The following is a 26,247-nucleotide window of genomic DNA, read 5'->3' as shown; positions in this document are numbered from 1 at the left end:
CTGCAATTCTGGTTGTGGTGACAACTCTTACATGGCTCCTGCTTCAACCGGTAATCTCTCCCTCTGCTTCTAGATCCTACCAGAAGGTTCTAGGCTCTGGGTTCCAGTCCTACCATTTCTTCCCATTGCCCCCATACTCTTAAAGATGAGAGTGACTTCTTGCTCTTGCTGATTTATAAGTTGCCTCATCATTTTTAATTGGCTTCTCAGTCCTCCATCACCCATGTAAACAAACCATGTAAACAAGTATCTGGATTAACTTCTCTTTGCCTGAACTATGTAGAGTGCTTTATCTTTCCCTGAGTCCTGAATTACCCTGTCAAAGTGGATGGGCCGTTATTTTATTAAAAAGGCAACAAGAAGAAAAGCTGTTGGCCATGGTTTGCAAAATGTGTTTACATTGAAAACAATCATTGTATAATCGCTTCTCGGCCTTTTGGCCAAGATCAAGTGTGAAAACAATCATGTATTTTCCAATCTTTGTCCCCTTAGCCGAGACCTTAGCCAAAACATGGAGTCCCACACGCTGGTGGTACTAATGCTACAGGCCGAAAATGTAGAAATAGCAGATTCTGGAAATTGCATGAAGTATTTAGTGAATTATGTCCAATGAATCTGCCACCTTGTGGCTAGGTACCTATCTAGTACATTGCTTCCAGTAGGCGTTCAGACATATTCTGAATGGAAAGCAGACTGTACTTGCCATTCATTGTCCGCATTTCCTAGGTAACAGACAATATAACAACATAGCCGAAGCCCTGTCTCGCTGTTTCTGGGACTTTTTGGTGCAGTGACAATGAAAGCATTGCCCAGCCTTTGCGTATCTGCCTGGGCATAAATCCTGGGAGTTGCTCGAAATGTCTGGGCTGAGAGACTAACTGTGCTCAATGGAGCAGCACGAGGCCCCAGTGTGGAGGTCTTGGTGTGGTGAGAGGGCAGAGAAATGAGTAAAATGTCTCTATTCAGAGACCAGCAGGCCTAAGGAAATAGGAAATGGACAACCGAGCGCCAGATCCTGGGCATGTAGTCAGCAGGAGCCAGAGAGGGCCACTCAGCGTCAACCCTGAATCTTGCTCAGAGTAGAGGACAAGAATGCCAACTGAGGGAAGTAAGCTGAGAAAATGTGATAACCACAGGGCTGATTGCTGAGCCTGGGGCCAGAGCAGATGTGCAGACTGACCCAGCGCGCCGCTCAGGAAGCTTCGACTGCATAGAACAAGACAAGACAAGTCGCCTGCCCACTTGGACTGAAAAGGCAGGGAGGGCAGTGGTTCAGTGTCTGGGCTTCGGCACCAAGCTGTCTGGGTTCAAATCGTGGCTCGTGCTCCTTCCTAGGTGAGGGCAGGTATCACAGCCTCCTTAGGGGTTAATAGTAGTTTCCGCCCCCTTTGTTCTTATGCAGACAAAATGAGCTCACGCATCCCAAGCCTCTAGCTTTTGGAATGGACTGTGGTCATTTTTAGACTTAGCTGATAAACTCACTGGCCACATTCTTGGTTTGTCAAAGACTGCAATAGAACTTAGGATTTCATTCATTCATTCATCTGCTTGACAACGTATTTCTTAAGTGCCTTAGTATATGCCTGGAACTGGGAATGTAACAAAGAGCTAGAGTGAACAGGTCTCTGCCTTTGTATACCAGTAAAAGAAAATATTGGAGGGTCAGTGTTAGGTTTGTGGTAAGGGAGAACCAGGGAGCCCTGAAATGGTTTCTAACGAGACTCTTAAAAAAAGAATGAATATGACAGAGGTACCTCTCTGTTGGGGGATGTTGATAAAGCAGGTGTAGGGGCAGAAAGTACATGGGAAATCTCTGTACTTTCCACTCAATATTGCTGTGAACCTTGCAAAAAAATAGATTTATTAAAATATTTTTAAAAGAAAGAACAGATGAATGGATGGATAATAATCATCTCTCTGATTATCCTAAATATTTTTGATAACTCAAAAAAAACTGAAGGTATTTTAATCTTATCTAAAATCATATTTTAGGAAAGTTAGAGCTTCATTTATATCAGCTATGCTTAGTTTTTAGAAATGGCAGAAATTTAATTATGATCGGTTATATTCATTGCTAAGAAACGCTAGCACTGAAACTGCCACACGAGGAACTTGTTAGAAAAAGCAGTGTTCCCACAAGGCAGGCATGTGAAAGTAAAAAGCAAAGCTCCGGGGTAAGGAATTTTGTTTGTTAATCCTTCAAAGGTCAGGCTTGCTTTTAACAGTCAGCTGCATGTTGGTGTAAACATGCAGTTATTCGGTTAGGTTTCTAGAACTTACTGGGCCACCTACCATGTGTGAGGTTTGGCTTGGATCCGACACTAACAGTAAAGAAGACATGATCCTTGCCATCAGCAGGCTCGTAGTCTTAGGCTAGGCGAACATGAGGACAAGCAATGCAGAACAGGCACGGACAGTATGGAATCAGAGAACTCATTCATTCCTTCAGTGAGTAAATAAGTACATATCTGTAGGTTTCATAGTATGTGGAAGACACTCTCACCGTGTCAGGGATACAGCCATGAAACAGATCAATAATCCCAGTCCTCTTGAATCCTGTAGGCTTCTGCTCATTATGGTTGCAAGAAGCATTGGGCTGGGTCTTGAAGACGGAGAAGTATTTATGGAGACATCCAATGTGAAATGGGTGTTCCAGAAGGAGGGGCATCCTATGCACTCAGGAGTCCCAGTGCCTTTGTGGGGAGAACGTTGGCACTTGGCTCTGGGGACTCCATCTCAACAACGAAGGGCTCCACCTTCAGCCCTCACGAAGAGATTGATGAAAGAAGCCCTTATTATGGGTGATGATGGCATATTTTCTGTAAAGAAGGGCTATGCCCAGATCTATTCATCGCCTGCTGACGTCTCACAGATGGGTGGACATTTTGGGACATCTGATTTCTTTCCTTTTAACCATGGCTTACAGGCTTCTCAAAAATTTATGCAGATCTATTTTTAGAGAACTGAGGTCTCTAAGTCTGGCCTTTCATTTCAGCCCTCATCTCAGGTCCTTAATTATTGATTTTTAACATGATTTTTTTTCATTCTAAGAAAAAGATTTACAACCAAACTCAGGTGTCATGGACACAAAGTTTCCTTCAGCTCAGAACCTAAGTGAATACATGGACAGATACTAATCTATTAGCCTACCTATAGTTGGAATGGATCTTCATTTCAAGGATACTGAAATCTAAAATTACCTATTAGTATAATTATATCCTTAGAATTTTCTCGAGACATTTTGAGGGGCTGGAATATTTTTGTGAGACTCTTACTCTCTTACCTTGATTTGTAGTACAGGTAATATCAAATGCCACTCATTTTTCTCTACATAACTAGAAAATTGAAACAACCAGAATCCTCACTGCCCAATCTCCCCCATCTTTTGCTTTCTCAATGAAGAAGCAATGGATAAGTCAAGAAACTCTTTTTTTTTTTTTAATATTTATTTATTTGACAGAGAGAGGGATCACAAGTAGGCAGAGAGGCAGGCAGAGAGAGGGGGGAAGCAGGCTCCCCACTGAGCAGAGAGCCCGATGTGGGGCTCGATCCCAGGACCCTGAGATCATGACCTGAGCTAAAGGCAGAGGCCTAACCCACTGAGCCACCCAGGTGCCCTAAGTCAAGAAACTCTCACCAGAGAGATATTCCTAAGAACACTTTCCTGCATGTCCTCTTCAGCCTCATGGACAGCATCTCCTACTTTGGAGAATCATCCAGAAGCCATGTTGTGAATGTTGATCCTTGAGTACCGTAAGGTCATGGGAGGCCTCTGAGTCACCACACGCTTAATCACGAGCAGGCTGCCATTAGTCATCTGTGTATTTCATTGTGTTCTAACTCTTTAAAAATTAGTGGTTCCCTGTGGGGAAAGTGATTCTCATTCAAACAGAAGAAGAGGCTAAGTATGGTGGAGTCCATTGGCAACTGAGAGGACACCTACTGACTGAAAATTGCTTATTCCAATTAGCCACAAAAATAAGAGCTAAACTGGTAGCTAATTGGGTAACAGCCAGTAGGTGTACCCAGGGTGCTTTTCTGTCTGAACAACTTGGTGAGCATTTGAGTATTACGCGTTGATTGGTCTGAGAATGCTGGGTGCTTTTTAAACTCAGATGAAATTGTATTTTTATTCTTGAGAAATTACTGTCTTCCTTCTGGGTTCCTAAGACAAGAGTCAGACCCAAAACAAGAGAAGGCCAAGTGCTCAGCGCCCGGCTCTCTCCCTAAAATACAGGTCTCTTGTGAGCTCAGAAAATACCACCTAGGCCACACAATAGGCGTGGGTGTGAGGGAGGCCCAGCAGGGGGTAGAGAAGCACTAAGGACTGCTAACAAAGAAGGACTTTTTAATTTTTTTTTAAGATTTTATTTATTTATTTGACAGAGAGAGAGAGGTCACAAGTAGGCAGAAAGGCAGGCAGAGAGAGAGGAGGAAGCAGGCTCCCCACTGAGCAGAGAGCCCGATGTGGGGCTCGATCCCAGGACCCTGAGATCATGACCCGAGCCGAAGGCAGAGGCTCAACCCGCTGAACCACCCAGGTGCCCCAGGAGGACTTTTTGAAAGGGCCCACATAGACCTTGACCCCAAAAGGTGGACCCAAGGAACACAGCGGACCCCAGCGTTCATATCAACAGACAGTTGTTCTATGTGCCATGTAGCAAAAAGTACCAGTTGCTCACCAGTCTTTTTTAATTTTTTATTTTTCCAACTATTCCCCAAGCCCATATTACATGAACGCCTTTCTTTCTGGAAGTTATAAACCAAGATGTGAAAAGTGTCCTTGTTTGTTGTGTCTCTTTGTTTGTCTGGCGTGAATACACACCGCCTTTAGGAAAAGGGAGAAGTTACTTGTAATTTTAAACATTTTAAATCCCTGGCGTGGTGGCGTGGGGGGGGCTTCTCAAATTGGTTATTGTCATTTATTTATGTTTCCTTCGAGGCTTTGCCAATTCACACATAATTTCTTTGTGAGTCTAATCACATGCAGATGCAATGCCATTCTGCTACTTCAAAGCATTGTTGTACATGAAAAACAGGCACCAGAGACCTTCTGTGTTGTGAGCCTGGGTAACCCGCCCCCCCAACCCCAGCTGATGTAACTCTCTCTAGGACGGGTGGGCCACAGTAGAGCGTGTTCTCACCTGTCCAGCAGTCTTGTGAGAGTTGTTTGGATGATGAGGTGGCGGAGTGCATGTTTCCTTGTTATTTTGTGGGGCTTTTTTTGCCCATGAAAACGTATAGTTTGTTAATAGCACTGTAAATGATTTGGAAGAAGGAGTCTGCTCAGTGGAAAAGAAGCACGAATAGGTTTAGATTTTTATGGGGCTGAATCAGCCAAATCAAACACAGGCTTTCCCGAAGCTTCCAAGTTTTTAATGGAAACTCACGCTCTTCAGAACTTTGCTGCCTAATTATAATTCATGCCTTTTGCAGATACATTACAGGGTGGACCAAAAGGAAAATGTTAGCCACATTCACTTGTGATTTCTATTGTGTGACCGTGGAGCGCCAACTGCATACGTCCAATGGCCTGGTGCATGTAAAGACACGGGCCAGATCCTGGCAGGCCAGACCCCTTCAGTAGGAAGGTGGATAGACTTACAGTATCGCAAATACAAACAGCGTGTTCGGCTACAGATCTAGCTTTCCTTATGTGGTCGTACGTAATTCACAGTGTCAGAATTTAAAAGTCCCCTGGAACCGTAACCCCAAACCAACTCCTATCATTATCGTTATCAGAGAGGTCTTTTTTTTTGAAAGATTTTGCCCAGATTTTCTTTTAAAGACTTTCTTTTTTTTTCTTTCCTTTTTTTTTTGAACAGGTCTAACTGGCATCAAGGGAGAAAAAGGAAATCCAGGCATCGGAACCCAAGGTCCAAGAGGTCCCCCCGGACCAGCAGGTAAATCTTCCTACCTAACCGGAAACTGCAAGATGAAAATCCTAACATTTTATATTCACGTGACATCACCGGTGAGAAAAATGGCCTTGTTACATCTCGTATCTGACGGAAATGGCTGCTTTTCTCATTCATTTTATTGGAAGGCCAATTGTTAAGTGACAATCCTCCCAGTACAGAAGCCTCAAAGGCTTCTAGCATATTCTGGGACCCTATTGGCTTCATGAGTTAGGCCGTGCTAGGCTATGCTATAGTAACAAATCAATCCCAAACACTTAGTAGATTGACACGATAAGGGTTTATTTTATAGTCCCCCGAAGTTTGATTTGGGTAAGGTGGCTTTCCCCCATGTTAGAACAAAAGGCCTCCAGGAGAAAGATAAAGGAGGCACATTGGCCTTCACCTTCCTCAATGGACAATGACCTACATCACAGTGAGGCCTATTTCACTGGCTGGGACCAGCCACACTGTCTCCGTTGAACCACATGGGAGGCTTCAAATACAGAGGAACATGTGGATGTTTGAGAAACACTCAAAAAGTTTCTGCCACCATGGCCGTCTTACTGGATGAGTTTCATGTCAGTTTTGAGTATTGTGTATATTACTGTGTGCTTTTACAATGATCTCTGGGTTATCATCCTCGTTATTAGAATGGTAAGTTTCCAGTCCTGTTGGACATTTTTAATCTGGTTTTAGCCACATCAAATCGAATACTTTATTAATTTTTTTCTTTCCATCCTAATAGTGATTTTGGAAAGTACTTTTCCTAGGAGGGATTCCTAATGGAAAAGAGTCACTTTGAGCATAAGTGCTCGTACCATTAGAGCTGGTGTGAGGGACTGATCTAGCATCACGTGTTACACAGAATGGATGGTTGGTGAGCGTAGACTGAATGGGACTGAACCTACTTAGAGCTGTAGTGCTTTTCAAATATAAGGCGACACTTGTTCCTCATTTTCAGTAGAACTAGAATTGAAGAGTTCATCTCCACTAGAGTTGAAGAATCTCATTTTTCATTGAAGAATGCCTTTTCAAACACCATTGGAATCTAGACCTAAAAGCAAGCATTAAAACACCCAGCCTGATAGACTTCCTAAAATCACAAAAATTTCAGTCTCCTATTTTTACTCAATCGAAGTGCTCCGTCGATATAAGGTAGCCTAAAGAAATTTTGGATCAGTATTTTAGGTCTGATTTCAGACTTTGCCTTTTTCTCCTGCGGGATAATTTCTTTCCCACTCAGGCTAATGTAATTCAATTACCTGGGGCCAGAAAGCAGGACAGATTATGAAGCTGAGACCGAGTGTGTTTGTGTGTGCATTGGAGTGTGCATACACACGTGGGTGTGCTTGTCCAGCAAATCCAATTGAGAAGTAAAAACTCAATGCGCAGAGAGAGACATCTTATCCTAAATGTCAAGATGTGTGAGGTGGCTTCTCTTAAGGGTTCGTTTCCTTCTTGGTAGTCTCAAAACTACGTACGATGGTCAAAGACCAACTGTTTTCCTTTGTGGGTGCTTCTTAGGACCTTCAGGGGAGAGTCGTCCAGGAAGCCCTGGGCCCCCTGGCTCTCCTGGACCCAGGGGTCCACCTGGTCACCTGGGGGTGCCAGGACCACAGGGTCCTTCTGGCCAGCCTGGATACTGCGACCCTTCTTCGTGTTCTGCCTACGGGGTAGGAGGTAAGTGCCAGCCCCTCGTGGGCTTTGAGCAATGTTTCGCTATGATTAGAACTATAGTGATGAGAGTGCAATGAACAGTAGACCAGTTATGGGAGGGAAGCCAAACTTGAATGCTTCACTACCTTAAATTATCCAGAGACCTCTTCTAAAAAGTGCATGTTACTATCGAGGCTATCCCTGCAAAAACCTTAAAAGGAAAATGAAAATAACAACACAAATCTTCCTTGTTTACAAATGGCAGTCCACACTAACTTGACCTCCGACCTCATATTCGGTCATTGGGGGACATATTAGAACTTTCTGGGTTACTGCTATGGTGTGGTCCTATTTCACTCATGCTTTGGAAAAGCCTTGAACCTGGGACTTCTCCCTAATGTGGAGGGCCCCTCAGATTCTTTTGGGTGACATTCTGCCCACCACATACCCACCATTTTTGGTGACCAAAGGTAATGTTAAGAAGAAACAAGAGTGACCATGCCTGTCCCTGCCACATTACTAACTTCTGGCCTGAGATTGTGAAAGATAATGCTTCCTAAAAACATCTGCAGCCTGCATGTCGGCGAGTTGTGCAATGGGACATTTTCTGACATAGTCACTCTTGGAAGCATCAAGAGAGATGTTCAGAGACCGCTTTGGGGCAATAAACTTCTTAGTCAAAAAATTTAAATGTTCTGCTTTAGGAGAAATTTAACCTTATTTTCCAGAGGAACTGGTCAAGAGTTTTGCTGATGTGTTTTTCTCTGTTCATCTCTTCCCTCCCTGTTCTCTCAAATCTCCCTGTCCCTTATTAAGATCTGATCCCTTACAATGATTACCAGCACTGAGGTGGAGCTCTTCCACTCTGACTCCATGGGCCTGGGCAATTGGCTACGGATCCAGAACTGTCCTGTTAACCACCACCACCCCCCAGCCCCTGCCCCTAACCATGGGCACTCCGCTTCCCTGCCTCACCTGCTTCCCCACCTGCTCACTGTCACGTCTCTTGCCCTCCCTGCTCCCGACACATACACTGATAATACTGAAACTTAACCAAATCACAAGTGTCCATCGTGATAGGAACTGACAGCTCTGTATCCTTCTGGATCTTTCTGGATGTCGGTCTGTGACTGTGTACCAAGAATTTATCCCCAACTTTTCTGTGTGTGATAACTGTTTAAATGTGCCTTCTCCTCTTTCCTGTCCCCACACAAGATTGACGGGCACGTTCCTCCCCCACCACCCTCCTCTCCCTCCTCCTCTAATGCCCTCCCTTCCCGACTGTCCCCTTGGTGATGGGTTTCTAACACGAGATCAGTTTTAAAAATTTATTTTTCTGTTATAATTCTGCTGAGATTCAGGGTTCCTTTTGTAAATAAAACACATACTATATTTAAGCAGTTGGCCGTGATTCTAGTTTTCTAACCGTTGCTGTAACGTGTCTGTTCCTTCCTTTGCTAACCATCTGAAACCTCACAGGGGAAAGCACAAGCGGCATGGTGGGTAACGGGAGCTCGTGCTTTCCACCTAAGCAGGCTTTCTCTCTCATTTATTGACCAAATCTGTGTCTCTTATGGACCCATGTGAGGGGAGAATATCAATTTATGGTTCCTGAGTCCCATCAAGTCCCCACCCCACTTTTCCTCTCTAGCTCCCCATCCTGATCAACCGGAATTCACTCCTGTCCAAGACGAGCTAGAAGCCATGGAACTGTGGGGCTCAGGCATCTGATCACCCTAGGACAAATTTGGAGACCAACCTCAAGAACTCTTAGAGAAACTTATTCAAGAAGAATGTTGTTATGTGGTTTGTATGCTACCTTTGGGGGGCTTGTCTCACCAGCCTAAATTTCCTTGGACATTGTTAATATTGGTATTATTAGCAAAAAAATTATATTTTAAAAAATCCCCTTCATCTATGACACCACAGGATTTATTTCTCCTTGTTATTTTAATGGCATGCCAGATTATTTGTTTTTCCAGAGAAGAGCACTCAAAGGAAAATTGCCAAAAAAAAAAAAAAAAAAAAAAGTTGAACTCTGGAATCTTTTCTGTCTTAGATGATCTCAAGTCCTAAAATGCATCAAGACAGCTATGATTGTATTCAAAGGAAATGGGGCCCTAGCAGAATGAGAATTTAAAGAGATCCAAAGATTATGCCATTTATCCCTATCTCCTGTGGCCTTTCTGAAAAGAAAAATGGATATTATTGGAGAAACTACCTCTTGATTAACTGATCTATCCAGCTCTGAGATCACTCGGTACCTCGTTTCACTGGTGTCTAAGAATATGTATCAGAATACAGCCTTTCTGAGTTTGGTGATTTTAAAAATAGATTTAGTATTTTCAGTGGCTTTACATGTAAAATAGTGACTTTCCACCAGTTCTGATGCAAAGAGATCCAATCTTGATGAGCGACTCATCCAGCGGTATTCCAAGGCTTGCCCTCTTTATCTACATGGATTACTTTGTACATGCAGATACGTTTTTTTGCAAACCCATTTCCATTCTCTTTTATAAGCAAATAAAAATTTAAAACAACATCGTGGATTCTTTTTACTGCATTAATGTCACCCTAAACTTCTATAGTCTTAGCTGAGTTTCATTTTATTTTTTAAAAGATTTTTTTTATTTATTCACTTGAGAGACAGAGACAGAGAGAGCACAAACACAGGGAAAGGCAGAGAGAGAGGGAGAGGGAGAAGAGACCCCCGCTGAGCTGGAGGCGCAACATGAGGCTCCATCCCAGGATCTGGAGATCATCACCTGAGTCAGAGGCAGACACTTAACCATGTGAGCCATCCATGCACCCCAGTCTTAGCTGAGCTTTAACTGGAAAAACAACAGTTGGCTTCCTTTAGACAGGTATTCAAATTTTCATTCATTCATTCATTCATTCACTCATTCATTCTGAGTGTAGTAAGAAGCGTAACAGAAGAAGCGGTTGATTTGGGCCAAAGAGAGTGGTAGATTTTTTTTTAAGATTTTATTTTATTTATTTGAGAGAGAGAGAGAGAAAGAGGGGAGGGGCAAAGGGAGAGGGAGAAGTAGACTCCCCACTGAGCGGGGAGCCCAAAGTGGGACTCGAACTCGGGACCCCAGGATCATGACTGCAGCCGAAGGCAGTATCTTTACCGACTGAGCCACCCAGGCACCCCAAGACTGGTAGAATTTTATGACTCATATATAACCCACAAGAAAATGCAAGACTGGTGCTAAATAAATGTTCTCCAATAACTTACCAACAGTTGACTGTTCTAGTATTAAGAAGAGTCTGAAAAACTCTAGAAAGGAAGAAAGGAAATGAGTTTGAACCCAACACACTCTAACACCTGAACTATAATATATCCTTTGCTCACAAAGGAGGAAAAATCTAGATACTTGAGAAAAATTTCGGTTCTATTATTTGCTTGTTGAAAATAAGATGGAAGAGAGTCGTAAACTTAGTGTATGCTCCTTTTCCTGGAGCATCTCCCTAGGAACAGATAATTTTAAAGAGTAGAAACGGGGTCACTTATAACCAAAAGTTGGATTCTTCCTGGATCAGTAAGGTCTTCTGACCTTCTTTGGTTTCCTTCACTAAACAGATCTGATTTAAAACCTTTCCAGCCAAAGGATTCAAACAGTCAGTTCTACTTATGTGCCTTTGGGGATTCAGGCAAAGAGTTTTTTGGTGCCTTTGCAGGAAATGAAAGAAGACTGTGAGCAGATAACCAACAGCTGTTCCATTTTAGTTATGGCAAATCATTCCACATGTAGAAAGAAGGACTGATGAGACAGAAAGCTTGCACAAGGTTGATCAGGATGACTAGAGCCAGAATCACTTAAGAGAACTCCTCTGTAAAAGACTAGGTTATGTCATTAGTCACTTCATACCTTTGTGTTAGATTTCTTAATCTTTTAACAAGTGATTAGAGAGACTATTCTGTGTGCTTGGCTCTTGGAAAGGCCTCGTCTAATATCGTGCCACGGAGAGGACTCTCAAAGTCTGTAATAAATGGTGAAGTATAAACCAGCAGAGGTTCTAATCCATTGGTATCATTCTTGAGTTGTGCAGATACACTTGGCTGGATTTGATTTTACTGGATGGTCTAAATCTGTTTATTTTAGCTAGAGGAAGGTTCCATTCGTTTGGAATGTGTCATCCCTTGGACCCAGTATTTCAGATTTCTATTGAGTGAAATGTTCAAAATAAAAGGTGTAACTCAGATTCAGGACTTTGGTGGTTACAATAAATTGCCTTGTGAAAAGCTGATTTTGAATTGCATTTTTATTGCCTTACCTATTTTGGCAGGAATATATTTCTATCTTAATTTATAGTCTATCCTCTTTCTGAAAGTAAGAAAACATTATCTCATATAAAGAAAAACATTACTTTTCAGAATTCTCATCACTTCGATTAGAAGCTCTCAATGACTTGAGAACTAGTCCTTTTAGGGTAGTATCTTGTATTCAGGAAAACCTCAATTTAATTGCAGGACAACACTCCCCCTTTCATTCCTACCTCCTCTGCCCCCTCCATCCTCTCCTAACTAATCTTGCTGTGTACTAGGAGCTGTTTTTGTTCTCAGGATAAAAACACTAATAAGAGAAATGTGGGCTTGTCCTCATGGAGCTTCCTTTCTAGTGCTAGAGAAAGATGGGAAATGAGTGAATCAAGAAGCAAAATGAATCTCAAATTACGTCGGATAGTAGGAAAGACACAGGAAAAGTGCTGAGAACGGAATATGAAGAGGAGATAAGGGCACATCTGCTTCCATCTGGGGGGACAGAGACAGCCTCTGTGAGGGGCTGATGTTTAAGCAGAGACATGAAGCTAAGAAAAGGCTTGGGAGGAGAGTCCAAGCCAAGATCTCATCACATACAAAGGCCCTTTATCAGAAAGGTGCTTTCAAGTTCAATGAGCTAAAAGGGTAATGTGGCAGGAGAGTGAACAAGATAAGGCTGACACCAGAGTAATGTAGGCAACGGGCCAGTTAGCGATTTAGATTTGAGGCCGTCACTAACTTAAAACATACCCCTGATCACGTCAGTTGTCTGCTGAAACCCATCAGTGTTTCTCATGAAACTTCAAATCTCAATCACTAACTGGCACACTGCCTACCTTGGCCTAAGGCTTGAAGACTTTGGTCTCCAGCCTTATCTTGTCTCGGACAGAAGCAGTGTGGAACAAGGACGAGCCAGGACATGGAGGACGGTTTCCCTGCTCTCTTCTGTAACCAAGAAATAGATGCATATTGTGTTAAGCTCTTGAGACATTAGGACCTGGAAGAGTCATGTTGCTGAACTTCTCTTCTGAAGCTGCCATTGAGCAGTTACTCTAGGCCGGGCCTACTCCAAGGGCCTTAAAGTCGAACCAGTGAGGTTGGGTTCTACTCTGCTGCGGTAACAACAATTTCTTTGCTACTTCCATATCAACATGTACCTCCATGATTGCCGAAAGAAGAGAAGAGAGGCCATGGAGAATCATCTCCCCCAACTTCCTCCAAAGTGACATACGTGACTTCCAGTCACATTTTATTGGTCTATGTAAATCGCATGAATTCAGTGAACTTCATCGGGGTGAAGTATAATTTTCCCACACGCCAGGAAGCCGACAAGAACCAGAAATATTGGTGAGAAGCAGCAAAAGCTACTCCTTAGGTTTTAATCCTTTGATCATCACTGCAACCAAAGACCTAGTTCATTTTTGTCTTGATTGTCCTGGTGAAGAGACAGCAGCACAGAAAAGTTAAGTTACCTACCTGAGAACGCACAGCTAGAAAATCAAATGTAGACATTCTGACTCAGAGTATCCCCTCTTAATCTCTAGGCTACTCTGCCTCCACATATTGGTAATTCTTACACTTTAATGGCAAAAAGGGATGGAGATAGGGCCTGGCAGATAGGTTCCTGGGCCCTGAGGAATCCCCAAAGACTGTGCTTTAGTAGTCTGGGTTAGAAACTCCACATTTTTTTTTTAACCAAGCACCTCAGTGAACTACAGTTTGAGAAACACTATTTTGACATCATTCTGGTTGCACAGTGGGCAATGGGTTGGTTGGAGGAGATCACAGTAGATGAGGCAACATGAGTCACACCATTGTCATGGTCAGAGGAAAGCCTGTGGAGGACTGAACCAAGGTGGTGGAATTGACAGGACTTGTTAGAAATGGAGACGAGGGGGAGAGATGTGACTAGGATAACCCAGGTGTCTGGCATCGGTGACTGGGAGATGGAGACCTCTAGCCTCCCCGAGAATCACAGATTTGGGGCAGGGAAATGGAAGAGTTCAGTTTAGCAGAGAAACTGAGAGTTAAGTGCTAAATAGGTGATTTGGAGCTTCAGAGAGTCATCTGGGTCAGAGACATATACTTCAGGGTCATGTACATGTAGGTAGCATTTAAAGGCCACAGGAATGAACGAGATCCTCTGGAGATTTTTTCCCCCATCCTTCTCCCCCTCTTTCATTTTTGTTTATGTAGACTCTTCAACCTGTTTTTTTCCTATTCTCTTTTGAAATATATCTTTCAGCCAAGTAGTCTCCAAACTATAGCCACAATGAACTAGTTGCAAAACTCCTGGTGCGTGTTCTCTCTTGTTTCTCTTTGACTCCTTGCCTATTTTTCCCCCACTTGGAAAGCCCTTTCCTGCCCCACCTCAGTTTAAATGACGTACTTATATTTATACTCAACCTCCAAAACTCACCCAGGTTCCTCTTCCAATATGAAGCTTCCCTGAAACCCACCATGACCATCTGGACAACCTTGACAACCATGACATCACAGTCACCTTTTCTAGTTAGTTCTTTAACCTCTGTGCCCCCATATTATTTGTGTGCGTTCTCTAGGAGGTCTTCAACTGCCTACAGTTGCAGATGCTTAGCACTTGACAGCTGCTCAGTAAATGTCTGTAGGATCATTTCGTCCTGGCACAGTTTCATTTAAAACCTAGCTGCAGTAAGAGGAGTTTTCTCTCTATATTAGCGATAACATCTGGGAGACAGGAATAATGTCTAGGAACAAATGATCATCTTCTATAGGGACTTGCAAATTGAGATCTAATAAGTATTTCAGAATCTGAGGAAGAGGTAGATAAGCCATGTCTTCCTGTAAATCTAGTCATTCATGGGCTCATGTACTCCTCCCTCTCTCTGTGCACACGAGCGTGCATCCACCCATCCATCCGATTTGAAATTAGTATCTGCCATGGGTTCAGCCATGGATTGGGGTAATGGAGAAGAAAAGATGAATACAGAGTCATAGGAGCTTCCTCGCCTCCTGCTGGAACTGGAAGCAAGCAAGCTCATTTGTATCCGATTGTGGAAGATCTATCCCAGGTTAATATGTTCAGATTTCTGGCTGACAGCAATAGGAAAGCAGTGGGCACCTAAGCAAATGAACCATCTGGTTGTGATTATTTTTTGGAGGCAAAACTTTGACAGAGTGTGTGTGACAGACCGGTGTCAGGGAAGACCAAGGAAGGAAAAAGACATTTAACGAAGACTTAACATTTGCTAGCTTCTGTTCTAGGTACCTTATATTCAGTTGATTTGCACAAGTTACTCCAAGTATCCCCTTTTTACAAAGGATCATGTAAGGTAAGTAACACGTCCAATGTTACACGCATACATAAAAAAGGCAAAGAAGGGATTCTTATCTGGTTGCCGCCATAGCTCATGGCCCCTCCCCTGTGTATCTCTTGCTGCCTGTTGCGGTAGATCAGATGGCAGGGGCCTGCCCCCCACAGCCCTGCAAAGGGGAATAGGAGGAGGGGCCAGCTTTGAGAACTGATGAGGAAGTCTGATGAGCAGAACTCCATGATTGATGGGATAAGGGGGGATGGTCACAGGCAGAAGGTAAGAATGGCTTCCAGATCTTAAGTTTGGGAGATGGAGCAAAGGGTAATATCTAAATGAGATAGAAACTTGAGGAAAAAGAATAATTTCAGCATTGCATATTTGCTTTTGTGGTTTTTTTGCATTTTCCAGAGTAAGTACAACATAAGAAGACAACAGGGATTTAAGAAGGACAAAACAGGGTGGGATGATTTGGGATGACTAATTTAAACTACAACAGCCGGGCAGGACTTAATCTCCTTGGGCTGTCCCCAACAGAAGGGCTGTTCAGATACAGAGTGGAGGTTTCCAAGGTGTGAACCAAAATATTTAGTTCAAAACAAAAAATCATAATGTCATATTCTGATTTGATGTTGCGTTGGAAACACTGACGTAAAAGGTTCATTTGTGCTGGACAAGCTCAGAGTTCAGAGAATTCCTTTGCTACAAAGTCTGGGTTCTTCTTGACTCTTTAGAATTACTCTGTCACTAAGAAAAATTAACTACAGGAATGAACTTGCAATAATTTTACGTTATGTATCAGACTGAGTAATTTGATTATACATGTGACTGACACAAGATATTCAACTGTCTTGTTAAACGAAAAAAGCAAATTCCTGAACAGTATGTATGTTATTTATTTATTATTCTGCTCCTCTATCCATAATGAGAGATTGGGGTGAATAAACTCCAGACACTTAGCCATGGTTATGTCCTGTGTACAGGATTTTGGGGAGCTTTGTTTTTTAAGTAAAGTATTAATTTCACTGAAATGCTGATTTTTGACAATACTGTGCAACAAACATGTGCTCTTGGAAGCGTAATACTTTACAGGAAAATCACAAAAGATTTTAAAATAAAATTCTGCTTTATAAAAACTTCTTAATATCCTCATCATAACTAATGACTTGGAATGTATGAAAAATGAGTCATTTTAGACTATTTAGAAAGATCGTAGGCAACGATAATTTTAAAAGCAGAATTAAAGGGGCAGGAGGCTAACCGCATTACCAGGAGTAGTGGAATGATTTTCTTGTTTTGGTAGCATTTGTAAATGCATAAACGTTGGTAATGATTTATTTTTTTCTCTGTATCTTGCTAAGTAATAAAAAACATATGCTGGCATGACTTGCCATATTTTGTTAGTTGTTTGTTTCTTTGTTTAATTGCATTTTATCTCACTGATTAGAAAAGATCTATGATCCATGTGGTGAAATTCAGCTTCATTAACTATAAGCTAAAATAAGTTTTATAATGAAATCCAGGGAAGTAAACATACTTTTTTTTTTTTCAGATCTAAAATGAATGTTGTTGGTAACAGAGCAAAACTAAGTGAGCCCAACAGCAAAGAGAAGTATAATTACTGAAGACATTTATCTCCCTTTTTCATTCGCCTGTCATCTGGCCCAAATCAGTGAATCCTGATGAAATTGTATCCCTGTTATGCACTAAAAACCATGTCACAAAATCATTAACCAGCTCAGCTTTCACTGTGAGGAATCATTTTTATTTGGATGTGTTACTGACTAGATGTATTGAAGAGAAGTCAGTTCTTAGAAAATGCCAGTGTTTTCACTCTACCTGTCCTTTCTCTCACGTCCTGCTCATAGAATACCTGTGAACTGGCAAGTTTGGAGCCGACAGGGTTAGACTTCACAAACTGAGTTCTTTTTTCACACGTTCCAGCTATCCTATTTGGACACCCCCGGTAGAGGGCTTGCTAACTAAATCTTCGTTGTCCACTGACTGCCTGCTCATGTCCTTGGAGCACAGCCAACGGGTTCTATTCCATTGTCAAGTGTGAGCATGTTTTATCAAACCAGGACAGAGCCACAGCTCTTGTGACTGAGAGAGCAACAGAAAAGCTGGAAAGAAAATAGATGCAACTCAAAAACTGGTTGTGCAGGGAGCAGGAAACTTCTGTCCACATTCTATAGGTTTGGGGAGGTTGACTTTTCTTTTCCTGAAATATCTACCATCCTGTAGCTGGGTGTTTTACAAAGGAATTGGAAATATACCTGCATGGCTGAAGATAGCGTTCAAGGATGGGGAGTGATCTAAGGGACCATGAACCCAGCAGCTTGGCAGTGTGGAAATAGGCTGATGGCCTCTCTCATCATATTTCTAGACAGTGGAATAATGACATTTATGCTTACCAGGAAGACCATGGCTTGGACACCATTTTTGAATCTTGACATTGACCTGGTTTTTGAATTTTTATTCCTATCAAAGCAAAGCCTGACTACAGCAAAGGCAAGTGTATCTGGAAGCAGTCACCTGCTTTGTTATTTGTTAAGGATTATATTATCTTGGACTTCTTGTCCACACATTCTTTCCTTAACTGATTAAAGTCAAGATTTCTTACCTTCCTGACTCTAGTATCACCAAAGAGACACTTATATTGAGTGTACCAATTATTTCCTATTGGCTTCTGTGTTAGGCACTGGCTAGCTTCTGCCAAAACTTGATTTTCTTCTTCTTGAGTACGAAGTAGATTTTATTGCCCAGACCCCCTCAGTGTGGTTATATAATATGTTCTCAACCAGTGAAATGTATATGTGACTTCTGAGTCAAGGGAGTTAAGATATGTGTGTGTGTGTGTTGTCTACTTGCTTTTTTTCCATTTGCTACCTGAATGCAGAGGACTCCAAGGTCCTTTAGGAGGCGGGAGTCATAAGATGCAAGGTGTTTGGGTTCCAGAATGACTTTGCGAAAGGCCAGCAACTGATTAGGAACATCTGCATTATATTGTTACATGACCAAGAAATAAACTTTTATAGAGTAACAACAGCCCAGAAATATGTGTGTGTGTGTTACATTAGCTAGCATTACCATAGCTAATATAGCTGCCGTTACTCATGCCACAAATATTTATTATAGGCTATGGGTTTATTATGTGCCAGACACTCTTTTGGGGGATTCCATGAGCCACACACTGTGTTAGGTGCTGGGATACACAAGAGAAAAGACACTCTCTGCTTCAGTAAGCTCAACTCACCAATGGAGCAATAAACAGTTATAACACAATAAAACAATGGTTATGGTGGATATATTACATGGGGCAGAGATAGCAAGGGAGAAGAAATACTTAAGAGTGCCTGGCAAGAACAGAGGTATGAGCATTGGTGGAAATAGGATTGGTAGAGGAGAGTTGAAGAGAGTTTATTCCATGGCATAGAGATGTGAGGACATGCTTGTTTGGCAATTATCGATGGTTAAGAAGGACTGAAATGCAAAGTCCTACAATAGAAGTAGATGGAGATGAGAATGGAGCGATGGGTTTACAAAAATCTGACGGAGTCTTATAGGCATTATAAGGTGTGTGGATTTTAGGCCAGGTGGTAGGGACTCGCCAAATTAGTTTGGTTTGGGACCTCTATGTTAGAAGTATCTATTTGGCTTCAATGTGAGGATGGATTTTGGTATGTGTTGGCGTGGGTTCTTTTGGATGAAACAAGGGTTTCAGGGCAGGTAGATTATTTGGGACATGATCTCAGGAGCAAGCAATGAAGAGCAGGGCAAATGAGACAGGGAACAGGGAAAGCCAATATAAAGATGTATAGTCAGGGTCACTATTGTAGGCTGTGGGGATTCTGTTCCATCATGTCCTTTGAGGAATGGAAGACCACTTTTTAGAACTGTCTCCAGAGGGTGGGAGACTGAAGCTTTCCTCCTCTGACTCTCTGTGTCCCACTGGTTGAGCCTTGGTTTGGGGGGTATTAACTCCTAACTTCGGGGACTGTCTTTGCATGACAGTACTATGAGACAGAAATAAGTTTCTAGCATACTCATGAGATAGGATGCTGCCAGCAGAGCTGAGTCTGAACTTGCAGAACTGTCCGCCACAAGTCTGGCTAAGCCACGGGTGAGCAGAAGGGATATGTAATGTGAAGGCAGAAATGTGAGTCTGGGAGACAAGTTAGGAACCACTGCGATGGTTAGGAACCAAGTTAGGAACCACTACAAGTTACTATGTACATTTGAACTATGGGAATGTGTTATTGGCACAACAACGATATCTCCCTGGCATATTTCAAGCACAATGGAATGTGCACGCAAGAGTGACACACAAAAATCGCTCTCTCATTTGAGCTTGTATTCTAGTGGGAATGACAGAAAATAAATAATAAACCTCATAAGGAAGTAAATGACACACACATAGGAAGAATGGGTTATGGAAAAGTAAAGGTTAGAGGATGGAAGTTGCTGAGGGTGAGAAGGGAGAGGGTTATAGTCAAATAAGGTGGTCAGAGTAGACTTCATGAGTACTGACATTTGAGCAGAGACCTGAAGAACGGAGAGGAGTAAGCCCAGGGGATAGATCTGGAGGAAGAGACTTCCTGGCAGTGGGAATGGCGAGCGCATAGGGGCTCTTGGTAATAAGATGCCTGAAGTATTCCAGAAGCACTGAGGAAGTTATCGTGACCAAGCAGAAGGAGCAGAAGAATTGCAGGAGGTAAGATGAGAGTGGCCACTGGGGGCCAGATTACATATTGGCCTATGGACCGAGGTATAAATGTTGGCTTTAATTCTGAGATAAATAGAAAGTGTGGAGATCATTTGAAACCTTCAAGAAGCAATTTTGGTAGAACGTCAAAGGCAAAAGTTTGAGAAAATTGAAGAGAAAAAGAGTAGGACTAAAAGAAATGGGGATAGCGAGTATATCCCACTCTTTGAGTCTTGGTGCAAAAAGGAGTAAAGAAATAGGAGAGGGTGTGGTACAAAAGCTGGGTCAAGAAAACCATATATATATATTTTTTCACTCCCTTAAGAAGAGTCAAGTTTGGGGGCGCCTGGGTGGCTCAGTGGGTTAAATCCTCTGCCTTCGGCTCAGGTCATGATCCCAGGGTCCTGGGATCAAGCCCCGCATCGGTCTCTCTGCTCAGCAGGGAGCCTGCTTCCTCCTCTCTCTTCCTGCCTCTCTGCCTACTTGTGATCTCTGTCTGTCAAATAAATAAATAAAAACCTTAAAAAAAAAAAAAAAGAAGAAGAAGACTCAAGTTTGTTTCCTTTTCCTCCTTATTTCACCGTCTTGGCATTCTGGGGTGAGGGAAGCCACAGGCCAGTGCTCAGAGGTTTGGTTAAAGGGGCAGAGTGGATCACCTCTTTCCTTCCAACTCTTTCAATCTGTCAAAAATCCTGCAGAATCCAACATTTTCTTCCCTTTGCACTTTGGGTAAATTGTATATAAAATATAAATATATAAAATATCCACTTCCCCACCCAGTTCTTCTATCTCCAAGGTAGCAAAATACCTCCCAGTCCCTCGACTTCGCCTTGGAAGACATCAGCCAGCATGAGACACAAGCATGACACGCACTGGATGTCCCCGCACGTCGCACCAGCAGGGGTCTGACATTTGCTTGCATGGTAGGCTTGCTTTCTTGTGTTTCTGCCTTTCACCATGAGAACGTGCCTCATGCCTCAGGGAGCCACTGGCCCAAGGATGACCAGAGACGTGTGCAACAGACCCGGACTCAAACCGTGGCTGCACTCCAGCCAACTTGCACACGTGTGAGAGGAGAAAAAGCAGATGATCGCTTTGGAGTGTGTTCTGCAAGAGGGCTGTGTCGATAGCCGAGAGATCTCATACTTACCACCTACGAATATGACTTGTCTATAACCTCTCTCTAGGTCATGTATCCCATCTGCTCTCCGCATCCCTTCACTAGAGTACAGAGGCCAGTGTGAAACTGACACTGATTCCAATGTGTGCTTTTCCTTGAACACCTCAAGTAATGAACTCCCTTCTCTGTGGACACTGATCACGTCCTACAGATTCAACTCGGTTCTGATGCTGTTGAGCTGGAGACAGATCCTATAGGCTAAGGGCTCAGTCCCCCACTCCATACCAATGACAAATCTGCATTGTCATCTGTGCCTCCCGCCTGGCTATAAATCAGAGGTTCCCACGCCTCCTTCCTTGGGTTTGATTGCTTTGTTAAGTGGCTCACAGAACTCAGGCAGCCAGTTGGCTCTCAGGATCACCAGCTTATTAGAGAGCGTATTAAAAGGATACGAATCAACAGTTGGATAAAGTGACACATCGGGTCAGGTCCCAAACAGAAGATCTTCTGTCCCCATGGGGCTTGGGGCCCGGCATGTCAACCTGTGGCTGTATTCTGGTTCACCAATCTGGAAGCTCTCAGAACCCTGGCCTTTTAGGGTTTACGGAGACTTTTTTACAGAGGCACCACTAATGAACTCACTGGCCATTGGTGATTTACTCAACCTCCAGTCCCTCTCTCTTCCCTGGAGGTCAGGGTGGGACTGGCGGGTCCAATCCTCTACTCATGTGTCTGGTTCTCCTGGTAACCAGTCCCCATCCTTAGGTGGGAGCCCAAAGTCATCTCATTAACATAACAAAACACATCTTTACTACTCTCCTCAGTCAGGAAATTCAAAGAGTTTTAGCTCTGTGCCAGAAACAGACCAAAGATAGGCATTTCTTGTTGTAAATCACAATAGCACACCATGAGAGCAGGAAACTTATTCCCATAACTATTTCAAACACCTAGAATAGTTTCTGGAACATAAATATTGTTTGAATGGCTGAATGAAATACAGCAGCTGATCCTTTGTTAATCTAGACCCGAGAGCCGGCTGATGAATTGCCGTTTCCAAAGTTTAGACTTCGGGGTCCAATTTTCTGAAGGATACACATATGCACGTTTCTCCATGATTTACTGCCTCTACATAGACATGGTGCTGGTAACGGTGCATAATAATGAAATAACGGGCCATATTTTCTTCACAAGTTGTAAAAATATTTTATTTGGATTTTGTGAATTTGCCAAAAAGTCAGACAGTTGCTTACATTATGCTCACAGTTTTCTCCAAATACCAAGACCCCTTTTAGTTTTGTGATTGCGAAGGAAGGTGTCGGATGGCACCCTCATTCCAGAGTGTGATTCTGAGCAGTTTAAGGTAAGCTGACGGGCTGGAGCCCCGAAGCAGCAGCCTGAAAAGCACGGGGGTCGCACTTGACACAGTAGGGTCTTCTAGTGGCCTCTGTTTGCAAGGCTTCGGCAAGTATTAACTTTGGACTTGAAAGTGAGGGCAGTAAAAGCAAAGTTAAGCCTTGAAATAAAGATCTGTTTGAAATCAAAGGGTTTCTCGTGGACCAAATGGCGCGGATACAAACGTGTGTCTCCTTCTGAGGTCCTGTTTGTGCTGTTTTCGTGTGGAAAATGTATCCGAAACCTTCTTGGCTGCCAGCCCACTAGAAGTCGGGGCGCGGGTGGGGCCCCCGTCTGTTTTACCAGTAGCTGGTCTCAGATTTCCATTCTTCTAAGGTGAAGCCCCAAGCAGTCGCGATGCTGCAAAAACTATTCAACTCTCTGATTTCAGATTTTTGGACCGAGAGAAAAATACCATTTCTCTGTAAGGGCCTGTGTTTAAGTTGAAACGTAGCCTTCATGCCTGTGTTGGAAAGAGCATACCTTCTTAAGGAGGGTTCTGTCCAATTCAAACTCAGCATTGTGGAGCTTGGCAGCACAACCCCTCCTGGGACTCGAAGGCTTTGCAGATTCAGACCTTGCTTGCTACCTGTTCCGCCAGGAAGTTTTCAGCCAGGAGGGACGTGGACAGTTAATGTTGCTCTTGGCTGCATGTGGTACTAAGCCCCTTCTCCAGGAGGTCAGAAAACAAATGCAGCGGAGAGGGAAAAAAAGATGGGGCACAAGCACAGGGATGGTATCTGAATGCAGCTAGCAGGGAATTCATGACGGAGGAGGAAGGAACTATGCTGGGAATCTGATCACGGGAGTTTGTATGCATTTTTTTAATCTTCCTTAATTTAAATTAAACCTTACAAGTAAAACAAAATGCTGCTTTGAAATCATTTTTTTTTAAAGATTTTATTTATTTATTTGACAGAGATCACAAGTAGGCAGAGAGGCGGGCAGAGAGAGAGGAGGAAACAGGCTCCCTGCTGAGCGGAGAGCCCAAGGCAGGACTCGATCCCAGGACCTCCCCCCACCCCCGAGACCATGACCTGAGCCGAAGGCAGAGGCTTAACCCACTGAGCCACCCAGGTGTCCCTGCAATTATTTTTAAAGATGGCAGCATTTCTTTGTGACCACAACCCTCACCTCTGGCTCAGCACATGGCCCCACCTGTCTACACCAAGGGACATGATGAGTCCCAAGGGTCCCAGTTCTTCGTATTCACTTTGTGAATTTGGAGTAGCAATTAGGACAGGGAAGAAAAGGATTGCGTTCCGGTGCCTTTAAAAGGCCTACTGTAGAACCGATGGCTTTAAAAGGTGTGCTGTAGAACCTAACGTTATGTTGGCCCACCTGCGAGGTGCTGATCGAATCCCGGAGGTGGCCCCCACCTGGAGGGGAGGGCAGACTGTGGTAAGAGCACCAGCGTGCCTATAAGAGAGGCACCTCCCGGGAGGTGCTCCCGACTCGGGCTCAGACTGGACAAGGGGATGGCACCAGACTTGAGCACAGTATCTCCCATGTGGCCACTTCTGTTGGGATTGGAGACTGTGACCTCTTAGGACCCTGCGAAAGTCGGCCTGGCAGAAGGAGGTGCCAAACCAGAGATTACAGTAAGTACAGCCGTCTGCCCTATAATGTGGCGTATGCGTTCCTAAAAAAATAATCCTTGAATGAAGGAATTTTGCACTCCAAAAATAACAGGGCTTATGGGAAAAAGGGTTGGGGCAGGAAGCTCAGAACTTGTACCGTCTCAAGAAAACTACCATAATTTTAAACAGTTTCTAATAACCATTGTAGTAAATATAGAATGTTTTGACAAGACATGAAGTTTGCTTAGTGGAGGTGTTGATAGTGAGGGGTTGTGACTTTTGAACTATGGAAAATAAGTAAAAGGAAGATTCAGGTTTTTTGAAGGAAATGGGATACCGGAGGTAGATGGCTGTGGCTTGTTGTCCCTGCTTTTGTTCCTCTGCATAAGCTTCAAACAGAAATCCAATTTTCATTGTTTTGTTAGTTTCTGCCTCTCGTAAAGAAGCTGTTTGTGTGGCCCCACATGAGAAGACAGGACACAAAGTGCTCTCATGCTGCCTCAGATTTGGGGTTATCTTCAACCCACAGCAAATGAGCGCTTTTCAGTTTTCCGTTGCCCGGAAGACAGGTGACTCTTGGGAAGTTAAGATTACGCTCTTCTTCTGTTTTCAGTGTTGTCTCCTATGTTTGTCAGTGTGCTTGCTTAAGGCTGACTGCCTACTGCAAGGGCACACTCTCATTTCAGAGCTTTGCAATCCTTTGCAATCCTTAAGGCTTTTCCTCCGCTGCTAATGATCAGGACGCCTTCTTGTGTTTTACTGAGAAGATATAGCAGGCAATGCGCTTGGGCCAAACAGAGGGAGGTGTTTCGTATTATTCTCCCGCAGGTCATTATGCGCAGCTGGGTGGTGTTTTTCACGTTTACCTCGTGTTGGCTAATAGTCCAAAACTGCATATGAACCAATACAATTTTGGTTTTAGTCATTTGATTCCTTATCTGCACCGATTTGCACATTACACATAGCCATTATATCTATCTATATATATTTTCAAGATTTATTTATTTGACAGAGAGAGAGATCACAAGTAGGCAGAAAGGCAGAGAGAGAGGGGGGGGGGGGAAGCAGGCTCCCTGCTGAGCAGAGAGCCCGATGCAGGGCTCGATCCCAGGACCCTGAGATCATGACCCCAGCCAAAGGCAGAGGCTTAACCAACTGAGCCACCCAGGCGCCCTATCTAATCTATTTTGTCTATCAGCTTTCTTTTCCTTCCCATAGGACTTTTGAAATAATTAGTTTCCTTCTTTTTCTGTAATAACTCTTATTTTTTAATGCTCTCTTTTGTTTCTTCTATTCATTTCAGTCATGACTTCAATGGGAGCCAATGGGATTGCAGTGGTCTGGCTTGTCTTCCTGGCTGAGGTTACTGGGTCCCCTACAGCGAGCTGTGTTTTCTGTTTGGCTGCTGTCGCTGTGCTCTCTTAGTACATGCACAGGTCGGGCTGTTATAAACTTTCAGGCAATGGCAAAAAGGCAGGCTGTGGAAGGCCTAGTAGAGTCGGCTTCGGAAGGCCATTTACCGAGTGCAAAAGCCTCCTGCTCTGCTTCTCTCTGTATGCACAATGGAGTTAGCACCTAATGGTAAGGAGGAGCCACTCAGTCCAACATAGCCTTGGTTTAGTTCTAGATGGTTCCGTAGGGTCAGGCGGCCCCTCCCCCACCAAACGGGCTTTCCCATAGTGAGAGAGAGGTTTATGGCGGTCAGTGTCCATGTTCTTACTGAACGTGATGAGGACTGGGCTCAATGTTACTGTAGAGCACGTGGCTCTGCTCTCACCTCTTCAAACCCTGCGGCTTTGTCAGAAACCAGGGCTTTCCTCAGTGAGCCTTTCTCAGCCAGGGAACATGTACCGGACATTGTTTCAGGTGTTCAGGTTATACCAGTTCCCTCTCTATTAAAGCTACTGCATCAGGAGCTGGAGGCTTGTTTCATACTGACTCACACCTGCACTTACATCACCAAGGCAGGAGGCTTCTTTTTTGGTCCAAAAGTTTAAAATAGAACTGCCACTTCCCTGTGAATGGGAGCTGTCGACCTGTACCAGGTTAGGCTTGCTTTACTACAGACTTTGTGAGACCGAAACAAATACTCATTATCTCAGCTAGCAGCGGCTAAGTCCATGGGCTTGTGAACCAGACTGCCTCATGGGCTCAAATCCTCATGACCACTGAGCAGTTCACGTTTGTGACCTTGGCCAAGTTGCATAACTTGTTGCTACTCCGGCATCTCTGGTTTTAAACGGGGAGGATTACATTGCGTACGTTATAGGGTTGCCGTATGGATTAAATGAATTTACATAAAGCTGTTGTGTTTGGACATCTGCAGGTGTTTACTAG

At 43.5% G+C, this 26,247-nt stretch overlaps 1 protein-coding gene across 2 annotated transcripts in view; it reads left to right on the top strand.

The window, feature by feature from the left end:
* The window catches only part of COL14A1 (collagen type XIV alpha 1 chain), a 216,621-nt gene extending 206,523 nt beyond the window's left edge, over positions 1-10,098 (top strand). Inside the window, exons 46-48 of one of the 2 annotated variants that reach the window (XM_032858416.1) lie at positions 5,826-5,903; positions 7,425-7,580; positions 9,208-10,098. In XM_032858416.1, coding sequence (XP_032714307.1) covers positions 5,826-5,903; positions 7,425-7,580; positions 9,208-9,287 — 314 coding nt within the window. In that variant the 3' untranslated portion in view covers positions 9,288-10,098. Of the gene's footprint in view, positions 1-5,825; positions 5,904-7,424; positions 7,581-8,372; positions 8,954-9,207 lie in introns of those variants that run through there. The other variant, XM_032858417.1, reaches the window with a different exon arrangement.
* The last annotated feature ends 16,149 nt before the right edge of the window (positions 10,099-26,247 follow it).

Source organism: Lontra canadensis, unplaced genomic scaffold (genome assembly GCF_010015895.1).
Source record: "Lontra canadensis isolate GAN:19392208 unplaced genomic scaffold, GSC_riverotter_1.0 scaffold15, whole genome shotgun sequence".
NCBI classification, from domain to species: domain Eukaryota; kingdom Metazoa; phylum Chordata; class Mammalia; order Carnivora; family Mustelidae; genus Lontra; species Lontra canadensis.
The sequence above is the reverse complement of the archived record's forward strand: the minus strand, read 5'-3'. Positions and strand labels throughout refer to the sequence as shown.